General features: G+C 32.7%; 2 protein-coding genes across 2 annotated transcripts; one reads left to right on the forward strand and one right to left on the reverse strand.

Moving 5' to 3' along the window:
• LOC105164853 (F-box only protein 13) lies at positions 8,672-10,521 on the reverse strand. Its single transcript, XM_011083655.2, has one exon. It carries the CDS (start codon positions 10,313-10,315, stop codon positions 8,888-8,890), a length of 1,428 nt encoding a protein of 475 aa, XP_011081957.1. The 5' UTR covers positions 10,316-10,521; the 3' UTR covers positions 8,672-8,887.
• Positions 15,280-17,063, forward strand: LOC105165076 (CBL-interacting serine/threonine-protein kinase 5). The gene has a single exon (XM_011083950.2). The coding sequence runs from the start codon at positions 15,574-15,576 to the stop codon at positions 16,921-16,923; it is 1,350 nt and encodes a 449-aa protein (XP_011082252.1). The 5' UTR covers positions 15,280-15,573; the 3' UTR covers positions 16,924-17,063.

A 21,539-nucleotide genomic window follows, 5' to 3' on the forward strand; every position in this document is an offset into this window, starting at 1 on the left:
GTTTTCAGAAGTCACTCACACTAGTGTGATAATCCTGAACAGTGTCATACAATACATGAGTTCCTGAATTTGAAAATAGTTTCTTAACATTAGTAGATCTAGACTATATTTCAACTTGGATCTTGATAAAGAAAATACTGAAAGCAAACATCACAAATTGACAAAAGGACAAGATTATACTAGTATCTGAGCTAATACTAATCTATACAACATGGAGATTTCCTGAGGACTTGAGTTTAAATTTGTACAAAAGAGGTGAAAGATCAACTGTCAGTAATTCAGTTTAGACCACACACACACTATCATTCATTGGTAAATTAATTCAAAGATCAAAACATCATTCAGATTGTTTCTTTTGCCTCATTTAACAAGCAATATCCAATCAACTGCAGGTCCAGAAGCAGCAATTGAGTTCTCAGTGATCCAATTTGTGTGACATGATCAAATGGACATTCCTAATTCAATCTCAACCTTTTTCTGATGTCCTTTCTCAGTGCCTTTTGATTTCAATCCCATTGCTTTTTCTCTTGTACAGTTGTACGGTTTTGAGTTATTCAAAATCAATTTTGAGTTATTTTTATAGCATTATATTGGAGTTGGAATCCTCCAAATTTTGGAGTTATCGTTCTCAAATCCAAGTTCTTTCATCTATAACAATAGATCACGGTTATTGATGCAGCTTAATTCTAACATTTAGTATTCCTGAAACATTTAAATTCAAGGATCTAGAAACTCAGGATTCAAATTCCTGATAACAAATTAATTTCAATTGTTTGAAAAAGTTTGAATTACTATTGATTCCACGTCCTAGCATACAGCAAATACTTTTTAATTATATTGCAGTTAACTAATATTATAGTTGTTTGAATTTTTTTTGTTCCAAAGTATTTTTTCAAATCAAACCACAAACTAAGGTAATTATGCATTACAAGTAATAACAATAATAATAATAATCAATGAAACAGCATTTCGACATATAAAATATATGTGTGCGAAAATCATGAAAATGAGAATATTACGCCAAAATAGAATGCAATAAGTAAAATAGAAATAAAATCATGGGTTAACACAGTAAAGAAAATTATCAAAAAAACATATAAGAAGTGAAAGGAAAAGAACAGGCCTGACTGCTGCTGCGCCATTGTGGATAAGATCCAAAACACACCGCATTTACCATTTCCATTTTCTCTGAAAAAAAGAAAGAAAAAAGAAAAGGGCAAAAACCCTGCTGCAGCTTCCACCAATCCCCTTCCGCCGCAGTCGCCTCAGATGGTTTTGACGAATCGCATTGTTCCACAAAATTATCGCCATTACTATATACATATCCAAACAATAAATATTCATAGCGTAGCCCCCCTTTTCCTGGTTGGATTCCATTCACACCACCGCAGCGAAAAATGTCTGTTTCTCATTATTATAATGGGGGTGATGAGAGAAAGAGATATCAATCAATCAAGTTGCCAAATGCAAGGGGGAAACTAAGAACTCAGAAAGTGGGAATTGATTCGTCTGGTGTTTATTTTCCTGATAAATACAAATTTACAGGAGGTGTAGTGGGGTGCTGGGGCTTCCCTCCATCGCTCCCAAATCCAAATGTGAATCCCTAACTTTTACAGTTTACAGCAATTAATAAGAGGATAAGATCATTGCGCAGTGGACATTGACTGGTCTTCTCGTGTTTAGGCTGATAACGGAAAGCTACTTACATTATCGCTTCTATAAAATAATACTCCATAATTATTTTAAAATAATAATTTATTTTTATTTTGATTTGAACTTAAAATCTAAATTAATAATTTTAATAAGATAAAATACCTTTATATAAATTTATGATCCCTTTAATATTATAAATTAATAATTCTTATAAAATTATGAATATAACTAGTACCACTTAGTAAAATACGATTATATTATTATTTATTTCTTCTTAAAATTTAAATATAATTGTATTTCATTTCTAATTGCATTCAAAAGCTTCGATAATTCGTTTTCATACTGCAATGAAAAATTGCGTAAAATTGTTGCTACGAGTGCTTCTTTCCGCGTAATTGGTTGCAAACGTATCGTATCATCTTCAATTTCATCTGCAATAGGTTCAACGTTACTAGTTACAATTTCTTCTAAACTTTGAACCTCTGAACATGTATTACATTTAATTAGTCACATTGTACATGAACATCATTCAATTAGTCATGTATATATTTTATTATAAAGATGTAGGTTTGTTGAATCGGAAAAAAATCTCTTTAAATTTATAAATTAATTAATATCTCTTTAAATTAATAAAATTATTAATTTATAGAGATTTTAGTATATTTAAGTGGGTTGATCTTTCAAAAATAAGATTGGTAAATTACAGCGAGCTCCCTACTGTTTGGTGTAATTGTTAATAACTTAGTACTTTTTTGTTATTTGAAAAACCATTACTAACCTCCTAATATTTGACAAAATTATGTAAACTACGAAAGTCTGAAATTGTCAACTTTATTTATTGTATTCTTTATCAAAAAAATAAAAAATTATAAAAATAACGATGAGTAAAAAAAACTATCCACTTAATTGATAAAAAGAAGAAAAATTCACCAAATTTTGTAATATAAGTCATTATAATTCATGGCTCATATTTTGGTCAGTTCATCATAAAAAATAAATGAAAACCAAACGAAGACTAATGAATTAGCTAATTGCTGGACGTTCATTAAATCAATAGGTATTAGTCATTTTTTAAGCAATAAGAAATATGTATAATTATGTAAAATTTCAAAGAGTTGGTTATTATTTTGTCATCTTTTAAGTAATAAGAAATATGTATAATTATGTAAAATTTCAAAGAATTGGTTATTATTTTCCAAAATAATATTAATTGTTTAAACAACATGCCCCCATCTTTTTTTGTACTTTGTGTCTTCTACATGTTGCACTTGATTTTACTAGGTAAATTACGGGCAACTCCCTTAAAATTTGATATAATTATAAATATTTTTTATTGTTTAAAAAATGATTGGTTTTTGTTTTTTTGAAACTAACTGTCATCCAAAATCACCTATTCCACTAGCTTAGATCGGGATTACATCAATAATTTATTAAATAACAAAAATATTTGTCATTACATCAAACTTTTGAAGAATTTGATGTAATTTACCATTTTTAATACATAGAATAGAATGCATTTCTTTATCCCAATTAATGGGCTTTTTTAAAAAAAAAAATAAAATAAAGGGAACTGTATTTCTAATGGTAGGGTGGTAATTAAAATTGGAAGATGGAGGACCAACCTTACAGTCATAGATAGGGTAAGGGCACCCCTACTAACTAACTACTCTATACTCTAGCTAACTTAATGATACAAATTAATGGTGGCATAATTATGATTATTGCTTTTCTGCCCCAATTAAACCAAATTATTTCATTTTTATACAATAATTAAATGCTAACTAATTTGTCTTGCCCAAAATATTAGTCGTTGGATCTTAACTTAATTGTGAGCATTTCTTGTAACTGTAGTTATTGCTCGTGTCGAGATTTTAAAAAAACAAAAAAGAAAATTGTTGCGTAAGCACACGAATAATCTGATTGATGTGAAATATAATCTCGTCCGATATTTTATTTATCGCTCCGATTATTGATGTAATTTCTGGGGCTTGTACCGATTTCTTCAAAAGGTGGTCCATTAATAAATTATAGTAGAATTAGTTGTGATACATAAATAAGTTTGGGGGATGAGAGAAACAAATAAAGGATGGGTGGTCCAGTCACCAGTGCTGCTGCTGCTGCTGCTGCTGCTGCTCCATAGTAATAGTAGTCTATGTTGATCCTTTCTACACCCAGTTACAGTTGGAGCTGCTTTCACTCTTTTTTCTGCACAACTACTCCACCACCTTCAATTTGTCAACTTTATTTTATATTTTATTTTTTTTATTTTCTTGATGACACGTAGGAATTTTAGTTAAAGAGAAACCTATAATGTTATTCCGATAATATATATAATAATTATTAATCTGAGCGTCGTAGTGTATTATCCTGTAAAAATAAGGGGTGCATTAAGTTTTTATATGGAAGACGCTCTGTTGAGTAATAGTGGAGGGCGCATCACATCTAATTTCTACATTAACTTGTTGAATTTGATGTCAACGATCAATTGATTGATCAGAAATATATTGATTATTATAAATTTGTTAGTCGACACTCTTCATAATAATTATTTCTATGTAATTTGATATGCTAATATTCAAATTTATTAAAGTAAATTCTAAATAAAAGAATGTGTCTCAATTAAAAATGAAAAAGATTATGATAAATATAACGGTGGGAGCATCTGCAAGGAGAGGCGGGGTAGATATGAGGAGTCGGAATCAACGGCTATGCCTAAGTGGAGGTGAGGGATGGGAAAGGGGCCGGGGCATCCAATGGGAGGAGGGGCTCCACGTGGGCTACAAATAAGAGACAATCACAATAAATCACCCGTCCCGCGTCCATCCCCCTCCTCCATTGCCTGTGCCGCTCCCACCCCAACATTAACACGAGAATTCGTGCGTTTCGATTACTTTATTAACAAAAATTAATTATATATTAATTTAAAATAGTTGATCAATCACATAATAAGTGTATTATATTTACTTTATAATTAATTTGAGTTCGATCAATTTATTTTAAGTAAAGAATATAATCCTTGAATATCAATAACTTCCAACAGTGGGTAAATATTGAGGAGACGTAAGCAATACGATTGTAATTTGTCAAATCATTCAAAATGTGTTCTGATTATTTTCTATTTTAAAGAAATTAATATTCTTTTTTTGAATCAATTTTTATTACATCAATGCATAATATTCATATTTATTAACGTATAAAACGCACATTTATTTTTTTGGATTATTTCATAATTAATTTAATGATTCCAAAATTAATAATATATAGACCAAAATATAAAAGTAAATTATAAAAATTCCGCCATTAAAAAATACAGCTAGTTAAATGGGCTTTAGACAAAAAAAAAAAAAAAAAGAAGGGAATAATTACACTCTTCTCCTTGAGGTTGGTGTAATTATACGTAGAATCCCTATAATTTGAAAAGTTACATTTAACATTCATGAGGTTTGCTTTCATCTAATAAATAAGTCCCTTATACGTCTTCACGCATTAATGCATGTAAGGAGGTATATCTTCACTGTTATAAGAATATACTAGTTCAAAAAGAATCGTTTGACCTATGATAAATCGGTAATAAATCAACCGATGGTAAATATAAATTTTCACTAAGTTTTTTTTTTTTATTAAATTCAACAATTTAGTGAATTTTGTTCAACAAAAAAACTTATTTGTTATAGAAAAATAAATTTTAGAGATACTAGATATAATTTTTTAAATTATAAAAAATTTACGTGTAATTACATCAAATATCAAGAAAGTTGAGTATAATTAAAAAAAAAAAGAGAGAGAGAGAACAAAAAATATTTGAAAGTGGGGGGTTGAGAAGAGTCATTAAATAGAATGGAAGGGGATAGAAATGAATGGGGGTGAGGGAGTTGATTAAATGAGGAGGCGGACCGCCCTCGGCCCCAGCCTGGGCCTTGGCGTCGGCGGTTGCTTTCAGAAGCCGAAAACGTAAGGTCACTTTCCGCTATTAGTGGGGGTGCCTTTGCCTTTGGGGACCATCTCCTACTACTTCACATAATTACCCCACCACCAACACTACGCACCGCCCTTTTCCCTCTCTCTTTAACTCCTCTTTTTTACCTCCTATCCTATGGTTTGGCGTAAATTATAGCTATTTCTTTTGAAATTTGAAATAATTATAAATATGTTTATGTTATTTGTAAAGTTAAAATTATTATGTAACTCATAGATAGTGATGTGGACATTACTATTTTATTTTTATTGAAACTTTTTGTAAAATTAAAACAAAAGTATATGAAAAAATAAAAAATAACGGAATTGGTTCGGTAGTAGACGGACGTTAATTTCTCACACAACAAAGAATATTTGTAATTATATCAAATTGTACCCTATTGTTTATGAAAACATTAGCCATATGGTTTGTGAATTTATAAATTATAGAATCATACTCTGGTGAAATTTAATGCTATCAATGTGAATTTATACTCATGTCAACTGTGAATCGTACACTGATTATTACGTCCAGGTCCAGGTCCAAACTCATTTATATGGATGAAATTATGAATTCAAATTCAAATTTAAGAAATATGCGAGAAAAATTATATATATGCATGTAAACTATTTAATGATATCTTGATAATAATAGCTATATGATTGATGATTATAAATTAACATAAGCAATTGATGAGAGAGAGAGAGAGAGTAAATGGGAGGAAGTGTTGTAGAATTAGAAGGGAGGCATGCATGGATATGCAGTGAAGGAAGGACAAGTTGCAGCCAATGAGAAGCCATGAAAGCCAATCCCTTTACGCCATTTAGAGAGAAGTTGATGATGAGGTGAAAAAGGGAGCAGAAACAAAATGAAGATGGTGATACACTGATACTGATACTCTGATACTGATACCTCAGGAGGCCACGCCCAGTTATTTATTTTGGGATATGGATGTAGATCAGGTGTGGATTCATTGCACGCATGCACGCTTACTGCAACCCCAACCCCAACCCCAACAATCAAACTTCCTACATGCCTTCAACAATTTCTTTGCTCTTCTTCAACTTGAAGACTTGGATTCTGATTGGGCCACTAATCAGTTTTGTTTACGTTATGAAAACTTTGGTGAGATGCTACCTAGGAATCTCATCCCTCCAAATTAAACAAAAAAAGAAATGTTAAGAATTGATAGTGTTGCTCCAAATATTGTTAGTGAAACTCTATTGTTTAGTACTTCTTTTACTTAGGGATAAATACAGTCCTTCTTCTTAACTTTGGTATAATTACATGTTAACCTCCTATTATTTGAAAAATTACATCTAGTATCCTTGAGGTTTTGCTTCTGTCTAACAAATAAGTCCATCTATTAGTTAAAATTTATCGAATTTGCTGATGTTACAAAAAAGAATGGATAAAAATCTATATTTACCATCAATTGACCTATTACTAATTTATTGCAGGTCACATAGATTGTTTCTATGAACAAATTACTCTTATACATCTTTCGTATATATGTTAATGTATATGAGAAGTTATACCTGTAATGTTATAATTAGGGTAGTTTAATAAAAAAAGAATTATCGAACCTACAACAAGTCAGTAATAAATCAATCGACTGTAAATATCAATTTTAATTTATTTATTTTTATTAATATAAAAAATTCAGTGATTTTTTACGAATAGAGGAACCTATTTGTTATACAGAAGCAAGTTTCAGGAATACTAGATATATGCTATTTTTTAAACTATATGAAATTTACGTATAATTATACCAAACAAAAGGGGAAGGGATCGTAACTATTTCCTTTTAATTAACATGGAGTAATGAAGTTCTGGTACTGATGCAAGCAAAATATATATCAAGTTCAATTGGAGGAAGAAATAATGAAGTAAAGTGACAAAAATTAATAAAGTATAGGCCGTGGTTAAGTGTGAAATTTGAATGTTTCCCTTTCTGTTTGGGGGAGCTTGTAATTTATAGGTAATCTCCAATCATTGGAATAAGGCTAGATCTCCTTCGATTAGATGTGAGAGTTATTTCCTTATAGTTAGATATTCTAGCTCCTCGAGAAAAGAGTAAGTATCTTGCCCTTTTAGATTCTTGGTAAGGTGAGGGGATATTCTCTTCTTGTTAGGATCTCCTTATCTCTTATGACACCTCGTTTCCTAATATTGACGATTGGTTTTTATATGATCTTAAGAGGCCCTCGACTAACGTTGATTGCGGGGTTTCATGTGGGCACCACCTACATTATTTGGGGACCCTCTTTGGTTTGGGCTTCAATAGAATTGGGCCCTCCACATTAGTTGGTGCCTCTTGGACGCTTGATTTTTTTGTGAGTTCGTGTAGTTATTTTTTTGAATTAATTTATTTTTATTGACTCTAAGTATATTATTTCGAATATTTTGTACAATTTCTTTGAATATATTCATTATATAAAATAATTGAGGAAGCCGAAAGTAAAGGTGCGCATGCAAGATATTGGTGAACTACATCATTGAATGTTGGACCATCATGACCCATGAACAAGGCTATAACCAAGGCAAGCATTGCATTTGCTTCCTGGGCTCAGTTGAGTAGTTGACCTTCTTCCATACGTCCTGGTCAACTGTACTAGCTATTTATACACATTTCTACTTTGACATCCATCACTGAAAATTTTCCGGGCTCAAATGGCTGGGGTACTTAGGTATTATACTGGACCTAATCATAATCATGGGCCCTTGGGCTATGGGATGATAGTGAACCTTCCATGCTGTTTTTGGGTGTTGTGAGGTGGGCCAATTTATTTATTCGCATGAAATTATGTGATTGATCAAACTTGAAACAAATTAAAATTTCTTTAGGTACCATCACAAATACGCAAAATGATTTTTTTATAAGGTGGACAAGTTGTTAAATTGAATAATCTAACGCCAATTATTTAAAGTAGTCTGCCCCAACCAAGGAATTTCATTTTAGATATAGTCATGGACTCACTGTCGATGTTCCTCCCTCTCTTTTCATACTTTGTGGTGGCATAGTCTTTGTTAGTTCAAGGTTAATAAAACAGAAATTCGCTTGTGACATCTGATCATTTTTGTAATAATCCCGACAGGGTATGTCACTCATTCAAACTTAATATATCAACACTCAAATCAAATAATGTTTCCTATTCACTTCCGCAGAAGCTACATGTAAAGTATCGACATCAGGGGAAAAAAAAAATCACTACAACATACGAGCAATTAGTAGAAAACTAAAGCTAAAAACACCACGTACACGTACAGGGAAGTCTGCTACATTCTACCCCAAATCGAGGCTTCAATCCTAGGCTCAAAAGAGAAGGCGCACACGAACTCTCTGCCTTCCTCATTGCTATTGCATTCTGGTAATTCAACCCATTCGTTTGTAGCCAAATTGCACATCATGTAACTGCAGAGTTCCCCTGAATTCAGACAAACCAGCATTTCTTTACCAGCGGCTGTGCAGTTTATGTCCACCTTCTTGCCGTAGAATTTATGTGATATCGACGGTGGCATCGCGGCTATCTGCCGCCAAGATTGAATACCGTCGTCCCACGTCCATACTCTAAGGCTAGCAGTTTCGAGAAATTCAGAGAGCAAAACCACGTGCATTTGTCCCCCGCTCCCAACTAGATCGATTGAGTACTCGCAGAAAACAGGCAGCAGCCTCGGGTACTCGAAAAAGAATCTGCGTGTAAGGTTGCAAGCTACAACTGTGCCTGAGGAGCTAAGGAAATACAGTATTTCCTCGCCGTCTTTAAGAGTGAGAATCGATGAATATTGCTTAGCTGGGCTCCTCTGTATGTCTGTCGAGACCAGATTGCCGCATTTGCTCAAGAAATACTGTGTACAATCGTCGCTTGTTTCGGTTTCCACAGATCTGTCGGCTTTTCTTTTGAGGACAATGTCTTCTCCCCATTCGTCAGTGGTGGAGTTGTATTCCCTGAATGTGAGGTTTGGAAGCTCTCCTGAAACTAAAACCAGCTTGTAAGTTTCAGCTTTTGACATCATCGAGATGGCCCGAATGGGCGATTGTGGGTTGCGAGACGCTGAATTAAGCCGGCGGCAGGAGGCGGTGACAGGGTTGTTGACGATGAATTCACCGTCGGCACGGTGGAAGCAGATGAGTCCACCTGAGGCAGCAACAGGAATGAAATCTTTGCAGGACTCACGGTTCTTCTGGTTGAGCTGGAGCAGAGGCGAGTGATTGAGTTTCTTCCAGTTTCCTTCCGTGGAATCGAAGACAATTGGTTGGTGGCTCGGGTGCGGCTGGGAATCAACCATGAAAAACCAGGGATCCCTGGATGGAACTTGAGAGCAGGCAAGCCTGAAAGTAGCGGAATCCACCACCGATTTCCATCTCTTGCACACTGAAGTCAGGCGGAAAAAGGCAGACGGTGGGAGCCAAGAAAGAACTCGCTCAAGAAGGTCCTGATTGAGCTCGTTCAGTGGGAATCTTGAACTCTCATCTTCACACAGCTTTCTCTTATGACTTCTTCTGCAAACCATGCTATCTCCAGCCTCCATAGCTGAATCAATGAAGAAGGGCTGGAGTGTGATTTCTATGTGAGTGAGTCGTGCAAATTGGAAAAAGGGAAAATATAAAGAGGTGTTGGTTAATGGTTCAGGGAAGTTTCCGGGAGAGCTGGTTTTATATTTTAGACAAATGGGGTTGACAAAGAGTAAAGTGAAAGGTGGCATTGACAAAAAAATGATTAAGAATGTGTCACGGGTGGGATGGGATGCTGTAGAAAAAGAAAAAGCCGAAAAGGTGAAGTTGAGGCACTGAGGCTGAGCTGATAGAACAGGGAATTCAATTCCAACGAGGAAAAAGAGAGGAACTCCTAATCACGGCGCCGATGGGATTTTCCTCACTTTTTTTGACACAAAAAAGAACACAACAGGCGCAGGGGGACCCTATGTTTACTTTCTGCCTCTTCCCCCCCATTTCTCTTTTGATGCCAAGAGAACAATCAATTTATTAACTTACAGTTCTGCTTTTCAGTTTCCAGGCAATCTTCAACTTGTTCACAACTAGATTATCATGATCATATTACACCCGACCCGAATGGTTTTTTGACAAATGATTGGTTATGAATTCGACCATTATTTTTCCCATACGTACATTTCATGAAACGTCTCATCACAAACATTGGTTGATTGAGTGTGTTGTGATGAGATGATTTTTAGTGTTTTCTTTTTGTATTTTTTGGCAATGGAACAAATGTCAAAGGGGTGGCTGACCTGTGTAAAGTGAAGTGTAAGCGTTCCCATTTCAATTATTATAAATAAAAAAAAAAGAAAGAAAGAAAAGAGAAGAGAGGATATGATGGAAAAAGTTGACATTGTACATCTGTTCTGTGCTGCCTATGAGGAATCTCACCCTCACCCTCACCCTCACCCTCGTGTATGTATACAAGTTTTGCTTTAAGAGTAATTATTTTAAGCTTTGTCGTCAGATGATTGAAGTCAAATGCAAGAATCCAAAGCTCTGACTTCATTAGTTTTGACAAATAATAATGTAAGTAAGCTCATCCCTACCTCCACTAATTTAATTAAGGTAAAGTTATATTTTTAATCTTGTAATTTTCGGTTATTAGTATTTTTCGTCTTGTAACTTATTTTATTTATATATTTAATATTTTTAACAAATTTAGTTCTGAACACCCCACTTTTAGTCCTTTTTTTGGCAAATTTAGTCATGTATTGACAATTTTAGTCCTAGTGACTCATAGTTACATGATTAAAAATAAGATCTATTGCGGTGTGAGTAAGATCAAAATTATCAATATAGGACTAAATTTGTCAAAAAAGGACCAAACATGAAATGTTTATGACTAATTCGTCAAAAAATGATTAAATATGTAAATAGGATAAATTAATGCTTTTCATTTTCTATTTTGGAACTAATCAATATTTATTTGTAATTAATTAAACAAAAAAAAATTTATCGTACCCTGTGCAGTCTAACTATACAGAATATGAATATGGTAAATGAAATACAAGAAGAAATACTATTACGCAGCAAGAGTTGGGACTAATGTACCTCTTGCTATCAACTACACCATTTTCTCATACTTGATGCTAATTTTGGACTCGTTTGAAGAATCGTTAATACGGAAATGAATTGAGTGGCTTAAGTGCAAACAAAAAGAACAAGAAAGTGAATCATCTCTATTCAGCTGGGTGCAATGTGGGCCAGGTGTGATAAACTCAGAGCTTTTTCCAAATTGAGCCCAACGCTGCAGAGTCCAAGCCCACTATAAATGATAGGGCAAATGGGCCTTCGTGCTCCACAAAGCTTTGCCCCAGTTTGTAATTACTGGTTAGTTTGAATATTTCTATTTTTAGTAAATCGATTATGTATCATAATTTCAGTTACTAAAAATTTATATCAATGACTAATTAAAAAATATTAATATAGTCATATAAATAGTATTAAATTAACAAAATAAGTTTTACATGTTGGTAAAATTTGAACCTATAACATTGATATGCATAAAATAGGCTGGTTCAAAAAGAAAAAATGGAAGGCCCATGAGAGGCTCGTAACATTCTAAAAGGTTCAAGAGGACCTAGCAAGCAGCCCTGGCGGGTGTCTTCCAGAAAACAGATTGCGAAGGGAGGAGGCCCAGGATATCTCTAACGGCTGGAAATCCTTACAGACGAGGGAAGTCCCTCAAAGCTCTGAACTCCTTGACTGTTAGGACTCCCTATTAGTTATGAGTCATCATTGATGAAGAACATTCCCCAACTTAGAGATAAGTATCCAAAAGCATACGTAATAGAAGATAAAGGCAGATCATGGCTTATCCAAACAATCCTTATCCATTCTTTTCCGAGAATGAAGAAAACGTGCAGAACCCCATTACAGGGGGACACCTCCCTATAAATACAGTTTTATTCTTCCATGGTGAAGACACATTCCCAACACATTTCTTATTATCTGGACGACACCCCTCACGTTCCTCACATTTCTCTTACTCTCTAAATCATCTCTCTCTCTCTAAATATTCTTTAAGTACTCTACAAGCACATTATCACATATTTTTGCACTTTTCATTGAATTTATTACTTAAGTTTTCAATCACTTTTTTGCTTAAGTTTCGAACAATAGTTCATATTCATTGGACCAGTGCATTTTTTGTATGCATCATACCTTCTAATTATAGGACTCTAGCTTTTAGTGTTTGATATTTAAATGTATTGAAGGATCATTTTTTTTTGAAAAAAGAAGAAGAATGGGTGAAGCATCATCCTTTTTAACAATCTCACACGTAATTGTGCCTGAATTTTTGGGCATATTTTGACTATATTGTGAAATGTGAAGCTCCTAGAATTGTGATTATTGACCGATTCATTAATTAATGTCCAAGAATTAGGTGAGAACCACTAATCCATTATTTTCCACACAATTGAAAGCTTGTCTTAATTAGCGAAGTTGAGGTCCTATACCATGAGATCATGTTGCCCCACGAGCATGTAGGATGTTATTATATATATTTTCATAATAGTTGTTGTTCTACTTTAATAATAGGTGTTGATTAGATATAGTTATTTGATATTGATAACTAATATATATGATTGTTACAATTGTCAATAGTTATTAGATATAAGTACGTGATATTAATAACTGTATTGAATTTACTAAAAAAATAACCTTAATTTTAAAAAAAAAAATTAGAGAGGCTTATGATGAGCATTATCAAACCTCCATCCATCTAATTATTATGATTGTCCCACAAGCATCCACATTTCTCCAGACATTACATAAAAAATGGAAATTTGGCTTCTCATACCGGGGAATAGCAAAAACTTCAAGCAACTCTACGTAAAATAAAAAATCCAAAAGTCTATCCCTTTTTGTTTTTGAAAATTGACAGGCTCTCTAATCCACCCTAAACTATTACAAAGTGATTTCCATTTTGGCTTCAAGTTATGCTGTCTCTTTATTTTAAAAATGATATTAATTATCAATAATTATATATTAATGACACTATCAATTTTGAGCTTCCATGTATATATAATAATAATAATAATAAATATAGTTAAGCTGAGAAAAACTGCGAGACACGTCAGTGTAGGCACGAGTACTAAACTATAGTTTTTATTGGCAAGTCGAATAAGTAATTTGTCTGGGTCGCATGTTGCAAGAAAATAATAAAATTATGAAATTGTATATATATATATTTATAGATTAGATCAACTGCATAGAGATTACGCCCAAACGCACGCGGCTATGTGATATGATGAAATAATAAACTCATACAAATTAGAGCTAATTAGTACAAAATATTTGGATTCTTCACTCACTGAATCTTAATTAATAAATTCAGCAAAAAATTTGGATTCACTTGTCAAAGATTTGGGACTGAATATTGTTAGAAAAAAAGTTAATTAATTTAGGGTTTTCGTTGTTTAATTCCTTTTTTTTTTTTTTAATTATGGGATGTTTGTCTTTTTTTGATTATTATTAATTCTGCATTAATTTTTCAAGAATCTGACTCAGATTGATGTCAGCTCTGCATATAATTCCACCTTGCAATATCAAGTGGATTGCGATTTCTCATATTGCTGACAAACGGGGAAGAATTAAACATGAGCTTTTCAGTCCAGCATCATCTACAAATTTTGTCAAATTTAGATTAAGGGCCGTTTTAAAGATTGGAGTAATTAATTAGGAGTAAATGTTTTTTATCCCTAACTTCGGTATATGGCCCTTTTGTCCTTTAATTTTTTTGGGTAGTATTTTGGTGCTATATTTTTTAAATTTTTATGATTTCAATCATTTTTTCTAGCAGAGTTCACCTTCACAGGTAAGAAGGGTGAATCTCCAACTAAAAAAAGGACTAACATTGCAAATATTAAAAATACAGGACCAAAATATTACCTTAAAAAGTTAAAAGACACAAATGAGTTAATAGGAACAATAGCCCAATTTTTAAATGTCATGTTAGATATACATGCATTTTTCCGACTAGAATAATGAACTCTGAGAAAAGAATTGAAGCCCCAAAAATTAAAAACATGTAAGATCAAAATATTGTATTCGAAAATTAATGGATGGAAAGGTGAAATAACCTAAATTATATGATTACAAATATATTTAAGCCTAATTAATTAATATTCGAGTTATACGTAATAAAACAAAAACTTTAAATCATTATTTTGCAATAGGAGAAAAAAATTTGGCCCTTTAATTTTATCCTCCATTCATTTTGGTCGATTAAGTATTATTATCAATTTTTTATTATTAATTTGCAAAAATATGTAAAATGGATAATAATAATGCTTAGTAAATCAAAATGAATGAGGACAAAATTAAAGGATCAATTTTTGTTCCCCCTTTTGCAATATGTACAGACTTTTATTATATCCTATATATATACATACTTTTGAGAAGAACAATCAGCGTTGTCGATCAACATGGCCGTCCACTAACCTACGAAATGGTATACAGACATTATTAATTAAAAGGGAGAAATAATAAAAGTAGTGCCCCATGACTGACTTGCATTTTCCGACAACTCATCTACCCTAAAAATTGCAGATAACATTTTTTTTTTATAAATTTACATATTTAAAATTATTTTATTTTTGCGTAATATTGGGATATTATATTCACAACCCACAGCTACAAATATTCGTGCACAAGTGCAAAATTAGTGTGCAGAAGACTGAATCCCTCATCAGTTCAGTTCTCAACGCCGCAGGTCGGAGACAAGTCCAGTTATTTGCTCTGGCCTGTCTTTCTCCTGTCACTACTTGTCTTAATTTTTCATTCTTCTGTATTAGTTTTTGTTCCTCCCCCCACCCCACCCCTCAGTTAATTATGTATGAACAAGAATAGCCCAAACCCAAATTATATCTGCCCTAATAACAACAATTTTTTGCAATATCAAAGATTTATAACTGATATTGTTGAATCTTGAAACTCTGATCTTATAAGAATTTCAATCATGGGAGAGGACAAGAAAATATTGTTCGGGAAATATGAACTGGGCAGGCTACTAGGCATAGGCACCTTCGCCAAAGTGTACCAGGGCAAACATCTCGCCACCAACGAGTGCGTGGCGATTAAGGTGATCAAGAAAGACGAGGTCATCAAGAATGAAAGAATGATGGAGCAGATCCTACGTGAAATCTCTGTCATGCGCCTCGTCCGCCATCCCAACATTGTCGAGCTCAAAGAAGTCATGGCCACCAAGTCCAAGATCTTCTTCGTCATGGAGTACGTTCGCGGCGGTGAGCTCTTCGCCAAAGTGGAGCGCGGCCGCCTCAAGGAGGATGCCGCCCGGAAGTACTTCCAGCAGCTCATCAGCGCTGTGGACTTCTGCCACAGCCGCGGCGTTTTTCACCGTGATCTCAAGCCGGAAAATCTTCTCCTCGATGAGAATGAGGACTTGAAAATCTCGGATTTTGGGTTGTCCGCTTTGCACGAGCATCCTAGCAACGGCGAGCTCCTCCACACGCAGTGCGGGACGCCGGCGTACGTCGCGCCCGAGGTTTTGCAAACGAAGGGGTACAACGGAGCGAAGGCGGATATCTGGTCGTGCGGCGTCATTCTGTACGTGCTGCTTGCCGGGTTTCTTCCGTTTCAGGATGAAAACCTCGGGGTTATGTACAGGAAAATTTACAAGGCGGAGTTTGAGTTTCCGCCGTGGTTCTCCACCGAAACGAAGCGTCTGGTTTCCAAGTTACTGGTGGCGGATCCGGCTAAACGCCTCTCTATCCCGGGTATAATGCGCGTCTCATGGTTCAGAAAGGGGTTTAAAAGACCTAACGCCTTCTCCATGCAAGAATCCATTTTCGAGAAATTTGACCAGGAGGAGAAATTCATGCACGAAACGATCAAGAAATCTCCGTCTTCTCCCGCCTTCTTGAATGCTTTCGAGTTCATTTCTTCCATGTCGACGGGGTTCGACCTGTCGAACATGTTCGAGGATGGGAGAAAGGCGGGGTCGTCGAAGTTCACATCGAGGTGTTCGGCGAAGGTGATCATGGGAAAGATCGAAGTGCTGGGAAAGAGGTTCGGGTTCAAGGTTGCTAGAATGAAGGATTTCAAATTGAGGTTAGTGGGTCCGACGGAGGGGCGGAAGGGACGGTTGTCGGTGACGGCGGAGGTGTTCAAGGTGGCGCCGGAGGTAACGGTGGTGGAATTGTCGAAATTTTCAGGTGATACGTTGGAGTATATTAAGTTTCGGGAAGAGGATCTCAGGCCAGCCTTGAAAGACATCGTTTGGACATGGCAAGGTGAGAACAATGGTTTCGATGATCCAGTAGGGCTTCAAGAATGCTCTAAGCAATAGCTATTATTTTCCTTTATTATTATTATTTTGAATATTTTTGTTCAACCTAAGATTTTACTTAGTCACTATGCATACCCTAATTGACTAGGATTATACATGTTTTAATTAGTTGTCTACTTTTATTTGTTGTGTTTGGTTTTCTTGTTTGAGTATTAGTATTGTACAGCAGGATGGATCGATGTGTATACTTATATAATATTGTATTAATTGAAAATTGGTCACTGTTAAATGTCTTTACAAAAAAATAAAAAGTGTGTTAATATATTGATTTCATGTTATTGTTTATTTATTTAAATTTTCCATCTCATTTCACATTTATTTATTTTATTTAAAAAAATTATAATATATATATTAAATAAAATAAAAAATGATCTCAATAAGAAATCCAATCAAGAAAATTCAAGCCTCTAACTTTAGAACTCATTTGTTTAAATTATGATATTACGTACTCTTGTGTAAACTAACAACTTGTTATCCCACCAACATCTTCACCTTCCTACACTTATGTATGCACTACTTTCCATCATATCTTTTTTAAAAAATTTAGTTCATATCGAGTTTGATCAGACCAAAATCAATTATTTAGTTGGTATATACACTTCTGTATAATTGACGTATAATTAAAATAATAATAATAATAAATTATATAACAAGTATGATATATTAATCATGCAATTAATTTAATTTGATCATAACTACTCTGAATAAGAATTTTTCATATTTATGCTAAAAAGTTGCCTCTAATGTGCTGGTCGAAAAATTGTTGGTGGGCCTGACAGAGAGAATGATAAGTGAGGTTAGAATCAGCCCACTGAGTTGCTTGGTTATAAGGCCCAGTAGTTTTAGGGTAGTCAGATATTGGGCTGGAACTCGTGTCCTGAATCCCACACGGACAGGATCTCATAATTTGATTTCAATTTCTTACGCACACAAAATCAAATGTTTTTCATAATGGATAAGAACAACAATCTTCCCGTTTCACAAGAAAACACCGGAACCCTATATTAAAAGAATGGCTTAAATATATCTTTGGTCAAGTATTTTAGTATTTTTATCTTTCTATCTTTATAGCTTGCAAAATAGTCTTATAACTTTTTGATATTTTGCGATTTTGGTTCTTTCGGTGCTGGATTTTACAAAAATTATCGAAATAAATCACGTATTCCTCGCGATTTTAGCAATTTTATCTTTTATCTTTTTAGGAGTCGGAAAATAGTTCAGTAACATTTTGCACTTTTGATCCTTTTGATGCTGAATTTTGCAAAAAAATATTAGAATAAAATCATGTGTCGTATTAATTCTTCGTCCATGTTGACAAAAGTTAACCAATCAGAATATAACCCAGAGACTCCAACTAAAATGAGGAATGTGAGGTGCATAAATCTATTCAATGATTTTTACAAAATTTAGCATAGTAAAAATCAAATTGAGAAATATAAAAAATTTTAGAAAACTCTTTTACAATTCTATAAAAACAAAGAATAGAAATACTAAAATTACAAAATCAAAATATATTTAAACCTTAAAAGCATCAACTAAGACAACATTGAAAATCTCATTAACAACATGAAGAAAAATATGGTGATAAACGAAAATTTTGAGTGGACACGAAATTATCAACGAAGCAACAAAACCTACAGAAATTGAGATACCCTTCTAATCATACCTATTTTTCTCTACAAATGGCACAAAAAACACATATCACGTCTATAAATAAATCCAAAAGAAAGAGCCGAAAAACACGAAAGTCCAATCCACGTCCACATCATCATCATCATGTACATATATATACTTTTTTGCTCAAAACTTCTTGCATACGTAGAGTTGCTTTCGTCACCATTGACAAAACTGCCTCCATTACATAACATACATATACTTTTCAATCATCATATTACTTATAATTTGTTCCACATTTTTCAAGTGTTTACATTAAATGCTCTAATTACTTCATTTCTCCTTTATTATTAATTTCAAGTGCAAAAAATACAATACAGATTTGATCGATAAATGTAACCTATATATATATATTGTTATTTTGTATTAAATGATGAACTATCTGTAGTTAATAGTACTAATTATAGTTCAAGCATTAAACTAAGAATCAACTTTTCGTCGCTATTTTTCTTCGTCCATATAAAAAATTTATGACGTCCCAAAATGAATTTTTAGAAAATATTAGGTGTTGTATGTTTGATGTTGCGTTTTGAATAACAAAAGTCACAAAATATTTTTATATGAGGATAAACATTAAGTATGTTTTGACTTATTCCAAAAATAAATTAAAAATGAATCCAAACAAAACCTAAATTGAAAATGAATCCAAACAAAACCTAAATTGAAAATGAATCCAAACAAAACCTAAATTGAATTTTCAACATGTTGGTGAGGGGGGATACTTTCCACATGTGACGTCACCGAAACGACGTCATCCAAATATAGCCAGTCTATTAATTTTATTATGTCATCTTTCTCGACTTTCCAGTTTGCTAGAGAAGAATTTCAATTTGAAGTCTACGCACAAATAGTTATTATTGGCCCAAAACGAAAAGACGTTACTTACATTTAACGTTAGTCCGCTGTAAGAAAGAAGATTCAAATAAACATCCAACGGAACACGACGTACAATTCCAACTAACTACTTTTTGTTTGTTTAGTCTTTTTCTTTTTTTTTTTTTAAAAAGAATTTGTTTGATTTGATTTCTCTATTCTTGCTAAGATAAAACTTCCAACTTTTGTAAATTCTTAATTTTACCATTGGTCTTGATATGAATATGATTATTGGGGTGAAATCTTAATGCCAAACGTTTTTTTAAGTATAATAATATGTTTTTATCTTGAAAAATCATCTCACGAGAAAAAAGAAACACTGAATCTTAAAATTATTCTTTTTAATGAGATAATTTACTCATTTATAATATTATAAAAATAAATTATATTAAAATCCATTAATAAACATCTATATATTCACATTCAAATGAATAAGTGAAATAATAAAATGAAAGTTTCAAAGCGCTCTTTATTTTATTTAAATTTGAAAACTTGTTAACCTATGATTTCTCTTCACTTAAGTTTAAGATATTATTAAAAAAGAGAAAAAAATAGAAAAAAGTTATCATCATTATTACTTAATTTCTTTGACGGGTAATAGTACACACAGAATTTATACAACTCCAACAAGAATTCAAATGTCAAACGAATCCATCCTACTCAGTTATTTAGACAGACAAAAATATTCCACGTAGACGGCATAGCTCACATATGCTTACCAACGTCATATGATTTAACCTTCTCCCTGTCATATGATGATGCAATAATATTACTGATCATAGTTAAATCGCACCAACTAAATTAATTACATAATAAATATGATACACTTATTCTATAATTGAATATTTTTTTTGAATTATATATTGATCACACAATAAGTGTATTATACTTGTCATATAATTAGTTTTGATCTAATCAAACTCGATTCGAATTAGAATTTCTCATACTTTTTCTTGGTCAATGATTGACTAATTATCCAGATCAACTTAACTAATTAATCTATGCTTGATTGGTATTTAATCTATATTAATATAAAAAAAAAAAAAAAAAACTCTCTACACTCACAAACAGCGGTTAATGATACCGCGGAATTGTTTTTTTTAAGTACTAACTTATACAACTTTTTAAAATTTATATAAATTTATAAAATATTATTTCTTTCTTTCTTTTTATTAATATTATATATTAGTTTATATATTTTATTATTATTTATAGTAAAATTTAAAATATAAAAATTTATTTATTATATACACGTAGAAATGACTAGTTAAATATTAAATATATAATATATTTCCTTCTTAAAGACTTTGGCGCTCCCACACTGATCGAAATGTTAATTAATTTTAATATTAAATAAGAGTTGCTCCTCTATACAGAAACTCCCTGAACTTGGTGAAAATTCCAATTAAAAAATAATAGTGAGCTATTCCTCTTAATCAAGCACAGGAAAACTCGAAATCCTTTGTCTAATTCAATAACTCCTCATTCTTTACCCTCGTAACAACCCTATTGCCTTTGATTGATGGATTTGGACCTAATTTGAAATTTATTATGAAATTAAAATTCAAATTTGCTATAAAAAAAATTCAAATTCTTGTTATATTATGAAATAATTTGAAATTCTGATGATATTGAAATTAATATAGAATATTTCTCATGACTAAAATAAAACCCGTCCCATATGTTTCTTGAATGTTATATATAAATATACAATATATTAAGATTGAAGGCCTTAAAGTAACTATTTTTAATAGACAAAATCGAGTCGATTTAAATATTGTTTTTTATTTTTATTTCATTTAATAATTTTAACCAATCATTCATTTTTTATCTTTTTCTTACTCTTTTTTTTATCTAAATAAATATAATAAAAAAATAAATTATGTATACATTTAAATGTGTTCGATTAAGTATATTTTTAATTTCAAAAGTCTCTGTGTCAACTAAACAATGTATCACATGCACTCCACGTGCAACTAACCTTCATCATTATTATTTATTTTTACCACTGCAATTAAATCATTACAAAAGTTTCCTTCTTCCAAAGCTGATGGAGCATAGTCAAATTT

Source organism: Sesamum indicum, linkage group LG6 (genome assembly GCF_000512975.1).
Source record: "Sesamum indicum cultivar Zhongzhi No. 13 linkage group LG6, S_indicum_v1.0, whole genome shotgun sequence".
In the NCBI taxonomy this organism is placed as follows: Eukaryota; Viridiplantae; Streptophyta; class Magnoliopsida; order Lamiales; family Pedaliaceae; genus Sesamum; species Sesamum indicum.

Coding starts and splice junctions, on each gene's coding strand:
- LOC105164853 (XM_011083655.2), bottom strand. CDS start 10,315: ATGCCACCTTTCACTTTACTCTTTGTCAACCCCATTTGTCTAAAATAT.
- LOC105165076 (XM_011083950.2), top strand. CDS start 15,574: ATGGGAGAGGACAAGAAAATATTGTTCGGGAAATATGAACTGGGCAGG.